General features: G+C 52.7%; 1 protein-coding gene across 3 annotated transcripts in view; it reads right to left on the bottom strand.

The window, feature by feature from the left end:
- The window catches only part of DLG5 (discs large MAGUK scaffold protein 5), a 127,400-nt gene that overhangs the window by 60,608 nt on the left and 53,542 nt on the right, over positions 1 to 13,250 (bottom strand). For all 3 annotated transcript variants that reach the window (XM_030334944.1, XM_030334948.1, XM_030334946.1), the window contains exons 3-5: positions 5,253 to 5,415; positions 3,242 to 3,385; positions 2,448 to 2,631 (exon numbers count right to left, since the gene is read on the bottom strand). In XM_030334944.1, coding sequence (XP_030190804.1) covers positions 2,448 to 2,631; positions 3,242 to 3,385; positions 5,253 to 5,415 — 491 coding nt within the window. The remainder of the gene's footprint in view (positions 1 to 2,447; positions 2,632 to 3,241; positions 3,386 to 5,252; positions 5,416 to 13,250) is intronic.

Genomic DNA, 13,250 nt, shown 5'->3' with positions numbered 1-13,250 from the left:
ATCCAACCGGGAGCTTGGACAAATCCAGGTGGAGGGACATGCTACAAAGTAACTGGCCTGTAATCTTCTAAAGCATCACAGCTACGTACGTCACAGCCTGAGGAGCCCTTCCAGACTGAAGCAGACCAAAGAGACAGAAAAGTAAATGCACTGGTTTGTTCTGGACTGGATCCTCTTCCTATTAAAGACACTATGTATACGACTGGGAAAACTCAAATGGGGGCTGATGATTAGATGGTATTATGTATCAGTGTTGGCTTCCTGACGTTGATGTTTGTATTACTGTTATATAGGAGAACACCCTTGTTCATGAAAAGCACACAGGTTGGCAGTTTGTTCTGGAATAAGAAGGAAAAATTGTTTGTGCTACACTTGCAACTCTCCTGTAAGTTTGTGACAGTTTCACAATTTAAAAAGTTTTAATTGTAAATGAAAAACAAAGCAAAGAAGATAATGTCATGCTAAATTATCAGACGAGTTCAGATCATCCTATATGAGCTCTGTCTCGAGCAAGCCCCAACAGTCCCGCTTTAACTCCAGGAGCCATAAATGGTTTTGATGGGGATGGGGCGTTCTGTGACAGTGCTCAGAGGACACCCTGCCGCTCACTAGGATTGCCTTCCAACCCCAAACAGGCAACCATCGATGGACTAGAACATGGCCTCGGCTCCTACCATAAAACCAAGCAATTCCAGTCTCCAGTCCATAAGCTACAAGACAAGAACTGGCCAACATCACTCATAGCAAGTCAGTTTTCTGAAATGACTGGCCCACCCTTCATGCCTTTGCCCATGTGCAACAAGAGCTGAGCAAAGAGAAGAAACTAACTTGGAATGCAATCCAGCAGCAAAGGAAGAGGCCACATTCCCACCAAAAAGTAATGACAGTAACTACTCCATCTCAAATCTGCATAGGGCTTCGCTATTTCCAAGCTTCTCTCCATCTGTGTTCTCACACGATCCATATAAAGGAAGGAAACTACAGACCCCCAAGTCCCCTTACTGAGTCAAATTCCTATTACACAATGAACAGCACTGCACAGCACCTCCTCGATAGCCCTTGCAATGTGTACCATTGACAGTGATACACAGATGTGTGTGATTATTTGACTAGCCTTAGTCTCCCCCATTAGACTGCAGAGTTCAACAGAGCAAGGGTATAGTGTCTGCTCGGATACCCCAGTGCTTCACACTAGGCAGACACTCCAAAAATACTCGCAAAACGATCACATGGATACAGGGGAAGAATGGAAAGGGGTGGGGGTAGAAGGATGGATGATGGGTGGGTGGATGGGGGTTTGGGAGAATAAGGGATGGGTAGAAAGATGGATGACAGGTGAAAGGATGGACGGAAGGTGGGAGGATGGAGGATGAGTGGGAGGATGGATGGGAGGTGGGAGGATGGATGGGAGGTGGAAGGACGGAGGATGAGTGGGAGGATGGACGGGAGGTGGGAGGATGGAGGATGAGTGGGAGGATGGATGGGAGGTGGGAGGATGGATGGGAGGTGGAAGGACAGAGGATGAGTGGGAGGATGGACGGGAGGTGGGAGGATGGATGGGAGGTGGGAGGATAGACAGGAAGTGGAGGATGGAGGATGAGTGGGAGGATGGACGGGAGATGGGAGGATGGACGGGAGGTGTGAGGATGGAGGATGAGTGGGAGGATGGATGAGAGGTGGGAGGATGGACGGGAGGTGGGAGGATGGACGGGAGGTGGGAGGATGGACGGGAGGTGGGAGGATGGACGAGAGGTGGGAGGATGGACGAGAGGTACAAGGATGGACGGGAGGTGGGAGGATGGACAAGAGGTGCGAGGATGGACGGGAGGTGGGAGGATGGATGGGAGGTGGGAGGATGGACAGGAGGTGGGAGGATGGACAGGAGGTGGGAGGATGGATGATGAGTGAGAAGATGCATGGGAGATGGGAGGATGGATGATGGAGGGAGGATGGATGATGGATGATGGGTGGGAAGACAGATGATACATGGGAGGATGGAGGATGAGTGGGAGGATGGACGGGAGGTGGAAGGATGGAGGATGGAGGATGAGTGGGAGGATGGACGGGAGGTGGAAGAATGGACAGGAGGTGGGAGGATGGATGGGAGGTGGGAGGGTAGAGGGTGAGTGGGAGGATGGACGGGAGGTGGGAGGATGAACGGGAGGTGGGAGGATGGACGGGAGGTGGGAGGATGGACGGGAGGTGGGAGGATGGAGGATGAGTGGGAGGGTGGATGGGAGGTAGGGGGATGGCTGATAAGTGGGAGGATGGCTGATGAGTGAGAAGATGCATGGGAGATGGGAGGATGGATGGTGGAGGGAGGATGGATGATGGAGGGTGGGTGGGAAGACAGATGATAGGTGGGAGGATGGATGATGAGCGGATGAACGAGTGGGTAGGAGGCTACCCAACCTCAGTCTGCCCCCAGCCACCCTGCCTGGCTGTACCTGCTGCTGTTGGGCCCGGAGGTCACCAATCTCCTTCTGATCCTCCTCATGGAGCCGCTTCATGTCCTCCCATGACTGCTGCAGCAGGTTACGTTCCCGCAACAGCTGTCCGTTCTCCCGCCTCAGCATGTCCACATCATCCTTCAGCTGGGTCTGGTCGCTCAGGAGCCGGCTATGGAGTGTGCTATAATCCCCGCACACACAGTGAACCCCAGCCAGCCTCCAACCCTCTCCAGCCCCTCCAGGTCCCAGGACTCCCAGTGGGAGCCCACACAGCAACCAGGGTAGCGGCACTCAGAGGCAGGCCAAAGCTTGGTATCAGCCAAATGCCAGGAGGACCCAAACCACTTTTTAAAAACCTGACACCAAAAAGGGCACACGTATGAAGGCCAAGGTGAGGGCTGAGCCCTTACCTGGTACAGGCCCGGCACCTCTGCGTACTGAGGCAGGGCAAAGGGCAGCAGATGGGCAGGTACGGCCGGCCAACAGCCTCAGAGGGGCCCCAGGAGACCAAAGGGGAACATGCCCATCTGCCTCTCATACTGCAGGAGCTGCAGCTGGGTCCTGGGCCGTGACCCAGGAGCGCAGCAACCTGACGGGCCTGATCCCTCTCCTGCCCGCTGCGCTTCCAAGGCTGTCACCAGATGGTGTGAAGGCTCCACACCTCGCCCCGTACTTAGAAAAACCCACTTGAGACCCAAAGACCCAAAGCCACTTGCTGAAGGCCCACTACCTGCTAGACGGCACCAGAACTGCTGGCTCCCAGCCCAGAGGCAAAGAATGGGCCCACTCACTGGTAGAAGTCGGTCTCCTTGGCCACCTCCTCGCAGCGCTTTAAGGCATTGGTGTGCTGCTTCTGCAGGCTCTGAAGGTCCGACATGGCCCGCACACACTGGATCTTCAGCCTCTCGTAGTCGGGATTCAGCCTGTGGTAGGGCCTGGCCCAGACAGCGACAGTGAACACGGGCTCCGGGACCACTCGGACAAGGAAGGTCTCTGCCCCAGGAAACCTCCAGCCCAGCGTCCCCGGATACTGGCTCCTACACACCACGACCACCTGGGGTTTGTTCTGCTCAGACATCCTGGCCTCCCCAGACCGACAAGACCCCTAGGATGGAGGCCCTTGGTTGCCTGGGTTCCCTGCTTGAGCCTGGAGACCTAAAAAGGTGCTGTCTCATTCTCTAGCAGCTCCCGGGAGACCGTGCAACAGGCTTTCACACACAGTGGGCACGCCAGAAACCTAGGATGGAGTTTCTCCTCTTTTTAGGAAAGTGACTGCCAATCCTGGGTGCACGTTAAAATGCCAAGGCCCAGGCCAAATACATCAGCATCCTTAGGGATGTGACTCAGACATCAGGATTTTTTTTTTAAACTCCCCCAGGGATTCCAGTGTGCAGTCACGATTGAGAACACTGGCCAGGAGTAATGCTTCCCAGAGTGGGGTTCCCAGACCTGCAGCGTTCGTTTCACCTAATGCTGTGAGAACTGCAAACCTCAGGTCAGCCCCAGAACCCCTGAATCAGGCACCTGGAAGGGAGGGAGGGCTAACCAGCAAGCGGTGCTTTAACAAGCCCTCTGATGATTCCAGTGCACAAATTCGAGAACCCCTGCCCTACAGCTGGCGTCAGTAACCTTTCTCGTACAGGGCCAGGCAGTAAATACTTCAGGCTTTGCCAGCCACACAGCTCTGTGTAACCACCCGCTCTGCCTTAGTAGCATGAAAGCAGCCAGGGACAGTATGGACTCTAGCACACTGGGTCTCCACTGGCCCTCCCTTTGTGCTGAGGACCATATCGTCATCAACACAGCCTGAAAGAACAGGCTTTGCAGCCTTGACATCACCCCAGAGGAACCTTCCTCAGGAAGAGGCACACAACTCTGATGCCCCTAAGGGCAATCCCCCTCCCCTCAGAATCCCCACCAGCATCTCCCGGAAGGATGAATCACACTGTATCCCTCCTCCTCCTCTATGAAGCCCCCCTGGACTGTGCCGGTGGGTAAAGACTCTCCCTCTGCCCCACCCCATGGACCCCCCTTCCTTGGTATCTACCTCTAAATCCCAAAAGAAGCAAAGATTTTCTTCAAAACAACAAAGAAGCCAGGTGGAATACACCCTCCTAAAACACATGTGGCAGGGAACAATTAATGTGTGAACATATAACGACCCATGTATCAGTGAGGAGGAGCGGCACATGCAGACACACACACACGCGCGCACACACACACGTGCACACACACGCATGCACGTAGCTGGGACTGGTCGGGGGCTCAGCCATGGGATCACTATCTCTATTAGGACAGGGGCTGCATGCAAGCAGCAGAGAGAGATAGAGAGGAAGCACACCATCTTGGTGCTGGAAGGCAGAGGCCTAGAGAGGGGCGGTGATGAACCCAAGACCACCTAACAAACCGGTGAGGAGGCACCAGAGTGGGACCAGGCCCCGCCAGCTGCTGCCAAAACCACCCACCAAATGATCATGAATAGAGGACGGACAGATGACAGACACGCCCACACTTCTCAATCTCCATGTGGTATGTGACTCGGGCCACAAGCTCCAGTCTGGCTTGGAGGAAGCATAAGCAGCCTGTGTTCCCTCCCCCCACCCAGGGCTGTGGGGACAGTGCTTCAAAGTGCAGTGGGGACTGGGGCAAAGGGACACTCTGGCAATGCCATATGCACCACCGGGAGCTAAGGATGAGCATGCGGTGGGGGGCGGGGGGAGGGGGGGAAGGGGGGACACATGGCATCAGGAGAGTAGCCCCTGTCCATCGGGCCCGGGCAGGGGAGCAGGTGTTGATCACCACCTCTTGTCAAAGGTCGTCCCATGTGTCGCGAAGGCCAGGCGCTTCCGAAGCTCGTTCCTCTCTCGGGTCATCAGCCGCAGCTGAATGGAGAGGTTCTCCACCTTCTCGTTCACTTGCCGGTCAGGAAGGAGGGGTGGAGGGGATGGCGCCTTCCCGGTGGTACCTGGCGGGGGAAAACAACAAAGTGAACTTGCATTTAGCACTCACTGGGTCTGCCAGGCACTGTTCTGAGCCTTTGGCCTGAGTCAGCTAAGCCCAACAACCCTACCAGGCAGTCCCGCTAGCATCTGCCTTTCAGATGACAACGCCGAGTCAGGAGTAAGAGGGGGAACTGAGACCCAAGCCCGGGCTGTCTGCTCCAGAATCCAAGCATCACCCACCCACTCTGCTGGTCCTGCTGAGGACTCCCACTCTCTTCCCAGCCCAGCTTTGACACCTCCAAGATAGAACCCTTTTAGGGCCTGACTGGCACAACTTTGCCTAGTCTGGAAACAGCAGCTATCCACGCCTGGGCATGGAGAGGCCAACATGAGCCCTGAGCAGAATGGAAGACACGGCTTGCAGAAGGAGGGACAGGAGGGACCCAGAGAAGCTCCTGAGGCCCAAGGCAGCCTCCTCTGAGGCTGGGGCCCAAGGTCTGTGTCCCTGCCCCCAACAAGGGCTGAACGAACACTGCACAGCTTCCTTCTCCAACCTCTCCAAATGCCCCAAGGACCTGCCCCAACCAGCCCAGGTATATGGGCTCCTAGAAGGCTTTCAGAGAGAGCTGGTCACGACTAAGGTCAATGTAATGTGCTGCAGGTAAGTCCTGGGGCCTCTGGCTGCTCAGTCCATTCATATTAGGCCCTCATCACCTGTGCCCAGGACTGAGAGTGTCCCAAAGGGCATCCTATGCCTTATGCTACTACTAAGGAACAGCCGCAGCAGTGGCCACCACCAGTACCTCTGACAAGATCCAAATCCTTTTCTAAGAAGAAAACATCTCACCCAAATGTCAGAGACACAGAGACAGGTCAGTGGTGCTTCTGTCTTCGACTCTGTCCACATATTCCCCCGGGACAGCCACTACCCCTCCGAGATCCTAGGTGGGGTCACGGGAAATCACAGCAGCCATCTCATTTTATGGATGTGCTCCGGGAGGCTGATTCACAGGGAACAGAGTGCCTGTCTCCCCAGCAGCCCCGAAACACGCAAAGGGCAAGATGCAGGTCTTCTGACCCTGTGCCATCTTGACCACCAGCCCCCCGACTGATCCTTGTTGGCTGACTGCTTATGCAAGCCAAGTGTCCCCCACGACAAAAGATGGGCACTTTGACACTTTGGGGGGACAGGCTAGAGCACAGTGTGAGGCAGGAGCCTCCACCACTCAGTTCAGCATTATGCAAAGTGGGTACCCCCACCACCTGAGTGTAGTACCCCCTAAAGTGCATGTTATTATAAAACCATCACCACCATAACACCCGGGGTTCCTGTGCTCCAGGCCAGACCTCTGGGTCAGAATGCCCTCTGAGGTGGGGCCCAGGACCAGCATTTCCCACGAGCACTTCCCCCGCCCCACATGGTTCTACTCCACGGCCTAAGAAGCCTTCCCTCACCTGTCCCCAAAAGACCCTGGACCCTTACCCCTGTCCCCAGAGTTTTAGAAATCAGCTGGTTACAGCTGTGCAAGCTGTAACTTTTTCCTCTTCTGGCAAATGAAGTCACTTGTGTATGAGCCTTAACCCAGAGCCAGGTCTACACTGTCATCCAGTCTGCAATAACTCAGCCAGCTCTCTGACAAGTGGGGCTTCCTCTGGACATGTGTCTGATGCCTCTTCTAGTGATGCCGATGAGCCAACCCTCTAAACAACTTTAGCAGGCAACGATCCCTGCAGGACTGGCAAACCCAAGACAATGGGATAAAAAGACAAGGAGCATCTGGGCGAGAGGAATTTCGATGTTCACGGCCATCGCCAACCCATACAAGAGCAGCCAACACAGATGTCCCAGGCATTAATGTAATCTCCCAACAAACCTGGGTGGGCACTAACATCATTCCCATTTCATAGCTGAGAAAACTGAGGCCCAGCAAGGTTAGGTAACTGACTCAAACCTGCACAAAGAGCAAGTGATGCCCTGGAGGAGAGCCCAGGCACCTGGATTCAGAGCACACCCTCTCCACCTCCGTGCCTCGCTGCCTCCCACAGGACCACCACGACTAGCACTTACTTTGTACCTGGCAGTTTTTGAGATGCATCCCATCCCCTTACTGAAGACACTGCTGTCATTCCCATTTCACCCATCAGGAAACAAAAATTGTCCAGGTCACAGAGCCAATAAATGACACCACTGAGGGGCGCCTGGGTGGCGCAGTCGGTTAAGCGTCCGACTTCAGCCAGGTCACGATCTCGCGGTCCGTGAGTTCGAGCCCCGCGTCGGGCTCTGGGCTGATGGCTCAGAGCCTGGAGCCTGTTTCCGATGCTGTGTCTCCCTCTCTCTCTGACCCTCCCCCGTTCATGCTCTGTCTCTCTCTGTCCCAAAAATAAATAAACGTTGAAAAAAAAAAAAAAAAATGACACCACTGAGAATTAGACCTCCCTCTGTCTACCTGACCCCAGAGCCCAAGGTCTTAACCTTAAAGTCCACAAAGCTTTTGATCTTAGGACCTCTTTACAACCTTAAAAATGATTGAGAACTCCCAAGAGCTTTTGTTTACATGGGTTATATCTATCTGATGATGTCTACCAGATTAGAAATTAAAACTAAGAAAGAATTTTTAAATATCTAATTTTAAAATAAGCAAAAATGTTCACATAAGACTTTCTTTCTGAAAAAGTTAACTGCCCCTTTCCATTACAAAACAAAAAACGTAGCAAGAAGAGTGACATCGCATCTTTACAATGCTGTTGACATCTGGCCTGATAGAGATGGCTAGAGTCTTTTCTCTGTGTAATATCACACACGAGGGATGGAGCCTCTAGAAAACTCTGCCCTACAGCAAAGTCTGTGTGAGGAATGACAGTGGAAAAGGCAAGTGGCTTCTTACGATCATTAGGAAAACAGTTTTGACCTCACTGGCCCCCAGAAAGGGCCTCGGAGATACCATGCCATGCGAGAACAGGTGCTCTGTACTATAATCAGGTCCAAGAAGTATCACAGAAACAGCAAACCTAGAGTTTGGGAAATGAAAAGTACCACCAGGCTCAGCAACTTGCGTCCCGGGAGGTAAAGAATTTTCACCCCATTTTGTAAAAGAGGCAACAGAAAAATGTATCCCTTCCTTGGCTTCTGAGGAAGCTGGAGAGAGAAGCAGGACATAAAGAGAAGCCATCAGATCTGTCACCACACACAGCTACGGCCTCCTGTCTCAGCCTCCGGCAGAATGAGGACACTTGCTCGAAGATGCGAGGACCTAGGGACAGCCAATCATACAGACAGTGAAATGAGCGCGGACACTGCACAACCCAGGTGCTGGGTTCTGTGCTAAGTGCACTCTGTCTTTACTCGATTAACCCCCAGAGCGCCCTCCCACGGATGTGCTATGATCATCCCGTGAGAAAGTGACATCCACAAAGACTGTACAGCCAGGAAAACAGTCCACCCCCATGTAACCGTGGCTCCAACTGGAGAGCCAGGGCCTCAACCACTAGGTTACACTGTCTCTGGACAGGAGTATCCCTTTCCTGCTCCAAAGGTGTGAACATACATGAAACACACAAGAAACAAGGCTGCCCAGATCTGAGAAGCCAACACACAGCAGACTGACAGGGGAAAATGCTGCCTGAATGCCTATCCTTCCACAATAAGGAAGGTAGAAAGCACAGTAGGACCACAGAGCACCTCAAGAAGACTCCCAAGATATGCTAAGCCTGGACGTTCCAAATTAATGGCAAGTGTTGCAGAAAATCCTCTCCATCCCCAGTCAATTAAAAATAAAGTTTTTCTTTTTTTGCTTGCACCTCAAGGTTGAAAGATGTTTTGAAGAGGTACAGCCCCTCCATCCAGATGATTGCCAGAATGCCCCAAATGGCCACCAAGACTGTTTGGTGAGGGAGCTCACTACTTTATAGCAAAGCACAGCCAAAGTTGCCCCATAAAAATTATGCTCTGTACAGAGTTAAAATCTGTCTCCCTCTACTTCCCCCAATGACCTAGATATACTCCTAAGGGCCACACGATACAACTGTAATTCCTCTTCTACACAACAGACTTGCAAGTGTTTGAGGACAACTACCAAGTCCCTGTATCACTATCAGAATAGCTTAATTAAAACATGACAACACCGGGGCGCCTGGTGGCTCAGTGGGTTGATCACCCAGCTCCTGATTTTGGCTCAGGTCATGATCTCACAGTACATAGGATCGAGCACAGAGCCTGCTTGGGACTCTCTCTCTCCGCCCTTCCCCCATTGGTGCTCGATCTCTCTCTCTCTCTCTCTCTCGGTGTCTCAAAATAAATAAATAAACTTTAAAAATTTTTAAAACCTTGAAAAAAATTAAAACAACACCACCTCCAAATGCTGGCAAGGGGCACGGAGAAACCAGAATTCCCAAATATCGCCAGTGGGAATATGAAGCAACATGGCCACTTTAGAAAACACTTTAGCAGGCTTGTTTATTATTATTTTACGTAAGTAATCTCTACACCCAGTATGGGGTCTCAACGTACAACCCCGAGATGGAGAGTCACACGCCCGACCGCCTGAGCCAGCCAGGCACCCTGTCCGTCTTTTACAAAGTTAAACATGCACGTGCCATACCGCCCAGGAATCCCGTATCCAGGTATTTACACAAGACAAAAGAAAATGTACATGCACACCAACACCCACACACCACTACTAAAGGTAGACGGCGAATGGATAAACAGCAGCGTTTCCTTCCCACAAAGGAATACTACTCAGGAAGAAAAGGCCTCTGATACAAACCACCAGGACACATGACAGCCGGGGAATCTGAAAGCCCTCTGCTAAGTGAAAGAAGCCAGACTCAAAAGGCTATACCCCATATGATTCCATTTATAGGACATTTGGAAATAGGCGAAAATATAGGGCAGAAAAGAGATGAATGGCTGCCAGGGGCTGGGGGACGAGGGAAGAAAAGCTGAGTACAAAGTCACAGAAGAGAATGTTTCAGGGTGAGGGAACTGTCCTGTATCTTACTTGTGGTGGTGGTTACAGGACAACGTGTGGTCGTCAAAGCTCGCTTAACGATATAAAAAGGAGAGACTTTACTGTAGGCAATTTATATCTCAATGACATGACTTTCTAAAAAATTAAGCAAAAACAAAACGCTTGGTGCCCCTAAACTGAAGCCAGGGTCCCAACAGCGGCATGGTTGGTGGCCCTGTGGACCATCAGCACCCCCACCCCATCAGTCACCCCAGGAACAGCAAACATCATAAAGAACAAGCAAAATAAAAACTGACATCAAGTGAGTTGTTCACAGAAACCTCACACATCTTTCCCTTGGCTCTCCTCTCCCTGCACAGCTGTTTCTTTGGATTCAAACGCAAAACTGTCCACTCTCCCCAACTTTGCTCCTTCCTCTTTCCAAATCGGGAACCACTGGGGAAGGCAGATTTCCTTCTTCCATTCTGTGTCCAGAATGGGGCTCCAGGGGTAAGGGATTTGGACTGTACTAAAACAGGGGTGTTGGGAGATGCCAGGAGAGCGGGCACAGGTCCTGGATTTTGGACAAAGAGCCCTCACTCACCGGGCCTTGGTGTGAATGGGATGGCAGAAGCAGAGTCTGGCCAGCAGACTGGGCAGGCCCCTTTCACCACCACAAGACCTGGCTCTGCCTCCCAGTCGCCATGGCCGGTGCGGCCACCTCTGCAGGCTCAGCGAGCAACTCAGCAGCTGGGTGGTCTTAGCCAGAAGACCCTCTGTCCTTAGCTCCCTCACCACCACACTCCAGCTGAAGGCCACCCCCTATGTCTTATTTACAGCCGGACAAATGACAATCCGCTCCAGAGCTCCGTGGGTCCATGGTGCCAGAGCCAAAGAGAAAACTGGCACGGGCCAGCAGTGGCCGGGTGGAGGGGCGATGCCCAGATAAACTTCCTGGCTACCCCCAGGCCCTGGCGGTCAGGGGAGAATCAAAGCAGCAGCAGAACATGGTCACCATAGGCAGCAGCAAGTGAAACCAAGCCATCCTGATCTCCAGCCCAGGAGAGCCAGCGCCATCAGGAGAGACACAGTCCCACGCTGTGAACCAGTGATTCTGAAAGCACCTAGCGTCACACACTTGTTAGAAATGCACATCTCAGGCCCACTCAGACCTCCTAAGTCAGAAACCCAGAAAGTGAAGTCAGCACAACCCTCCAGAAGATTCTGATGCCTGATCAAGTTTGAGAGCCTCTGGCCTGGAGTTGCATTTGCTGGCCAGAGTGGCTTTTTTCTCCCTTGTTTTACTGGCTGCCCGGGAGCCACTCCATTTAAAGGCATCACCCACTGATAACATGCAGGGAGGGGCCCTCCCCTAACAAGGGGGATGCCCCCCTGGGTCAGTCAGGACTGACAGTACAATGCAACGGCTACAGCCATGCCCAACTCCTAGGTAAAACACTTGCTCTCAGAGCAGATCCTTCACTCAGGGTCTGCTCTGCAGAAACCCAAAACGAGAGGCAGTGATGGCCTATTGTTTCCTAGCTGCTCCTACTTCTGAAGCACCATCCATAAAAGACCCAACATAAGGACCACCTCCTCCTTGAAACTTGCTCTGACACCCCCCCCATCAGAAACAGCTGCTCCTCCCCTTGAGCTATTTGTTTCCTTCAGTTCTACACAGGGCACAATGGCCAGTCGCTTAACTCTCTGATGCTATGGTCCGAATGCTGGTGTCTCCCCACCAAATCCCTACGATGAAATCCTAACCCCCAAGGTGTGGTATTAGGAGGTGAGGTCTTCAGGGGGCAATTAGGTCACAAGAATGGATCCCACATGGATGGATCTAGTGTCCTTATAAAAGGACCCCAGGGAGCTCTCCCCTCCTTCTGCACGTGAGGACACAGCAGGAAGACGCCATCTATGAACCTGAAGCGGGCCCTCACCAGACACTGGACCTGCCTTGATCTTGGACTCCCAACCTCCAGAATGGTGACAAATAAATATCCTTTGTTTCCCAGCTGCCTGGTCTGTGGTGTTCTGCTTTGGCAGCCTGGACAGACTGAGACATCTGGTTGGACTGTGAGATCAGGGGCCAGGGCTCTCTGTGACCCCCACAAGCATCAAGCACGTACTCCAAGAGAAGAAACTGCCCACATTCTGCAGATGAGCTGGGAATATAGGCCCCTGTTCCAGAAGGACCAGGAAAGGGTCAGAGGGCACAAGGAGTCAGGGTGCACGCAGAACCGGCCTCCAGGCTGACTCACCCGACCTTCCTGTGCCAACCCAGAAGCTGCACTTTCAAGGAATCTTCTCTGGGAAACGAAGGAAGCCCTCCGGCTGCTTCTCCTGCTGACAAGCCAAGAGACTTCTTTGTTTAATAAGAAACTTCTCCTGTTGCTTCAATTTGCATAAATTTAAGGCTTATTTTATACATGCTACCCAAGGATGTCTGTTTGCCTTAAAACCTCCCCAGCTGTCCCAGGTGAGAAATAAAAGGCACCTGAGAAATTAGGTCAGGGTGAATGGGGAAGAAAAATATCCATTGCCTGACACGAGTGTGCATTCCCTGGGCAGATCCGTGAGGCCTACCGACAGGCAGGTTACCTACCGTCGGGCTGCATGGGATGGGGGAGGCCTCTGAGAAGCCACACGCGCTCAGCTGATGAAAATTGCCTGAAAAGGCCTCCGCAGAAGAACTCTGCAATCCTTAGGGCTGTTAACCCTGAAGGTTAGCACAGGCGTGGGGAGTTGTCAGCAGTGTCCAGCTGGAGAGCTGGAAGGGGACAGGCCACCCGCAGATCGAACGCTAGCCAGGGCAGCCGATCAGGCACAAGCTGTCACAGAGAAGACACCACGTGCAAGGCTTCCCCTACCAGTCTTCTCTTCTGCTGACTGTAACTTGCCGTTCTTTC

Source organism: Lynx canadensis, chromosome D2, assembly GCF_007474595.2.
Source record: "Lynx canadensis isolate LIC74 chromosome D2, mLynCan4.pri.v2, whole genome shotgun sequence".
Lineage (NCBI taxonomy): Eukaryota > Metazoa > Chordata > Mammalia > Carnivora > Felidae > Lynx > Lynx canadensis.
This window is presented reverse-complemented; position numbering and strand designations above follow the sequence as displayed.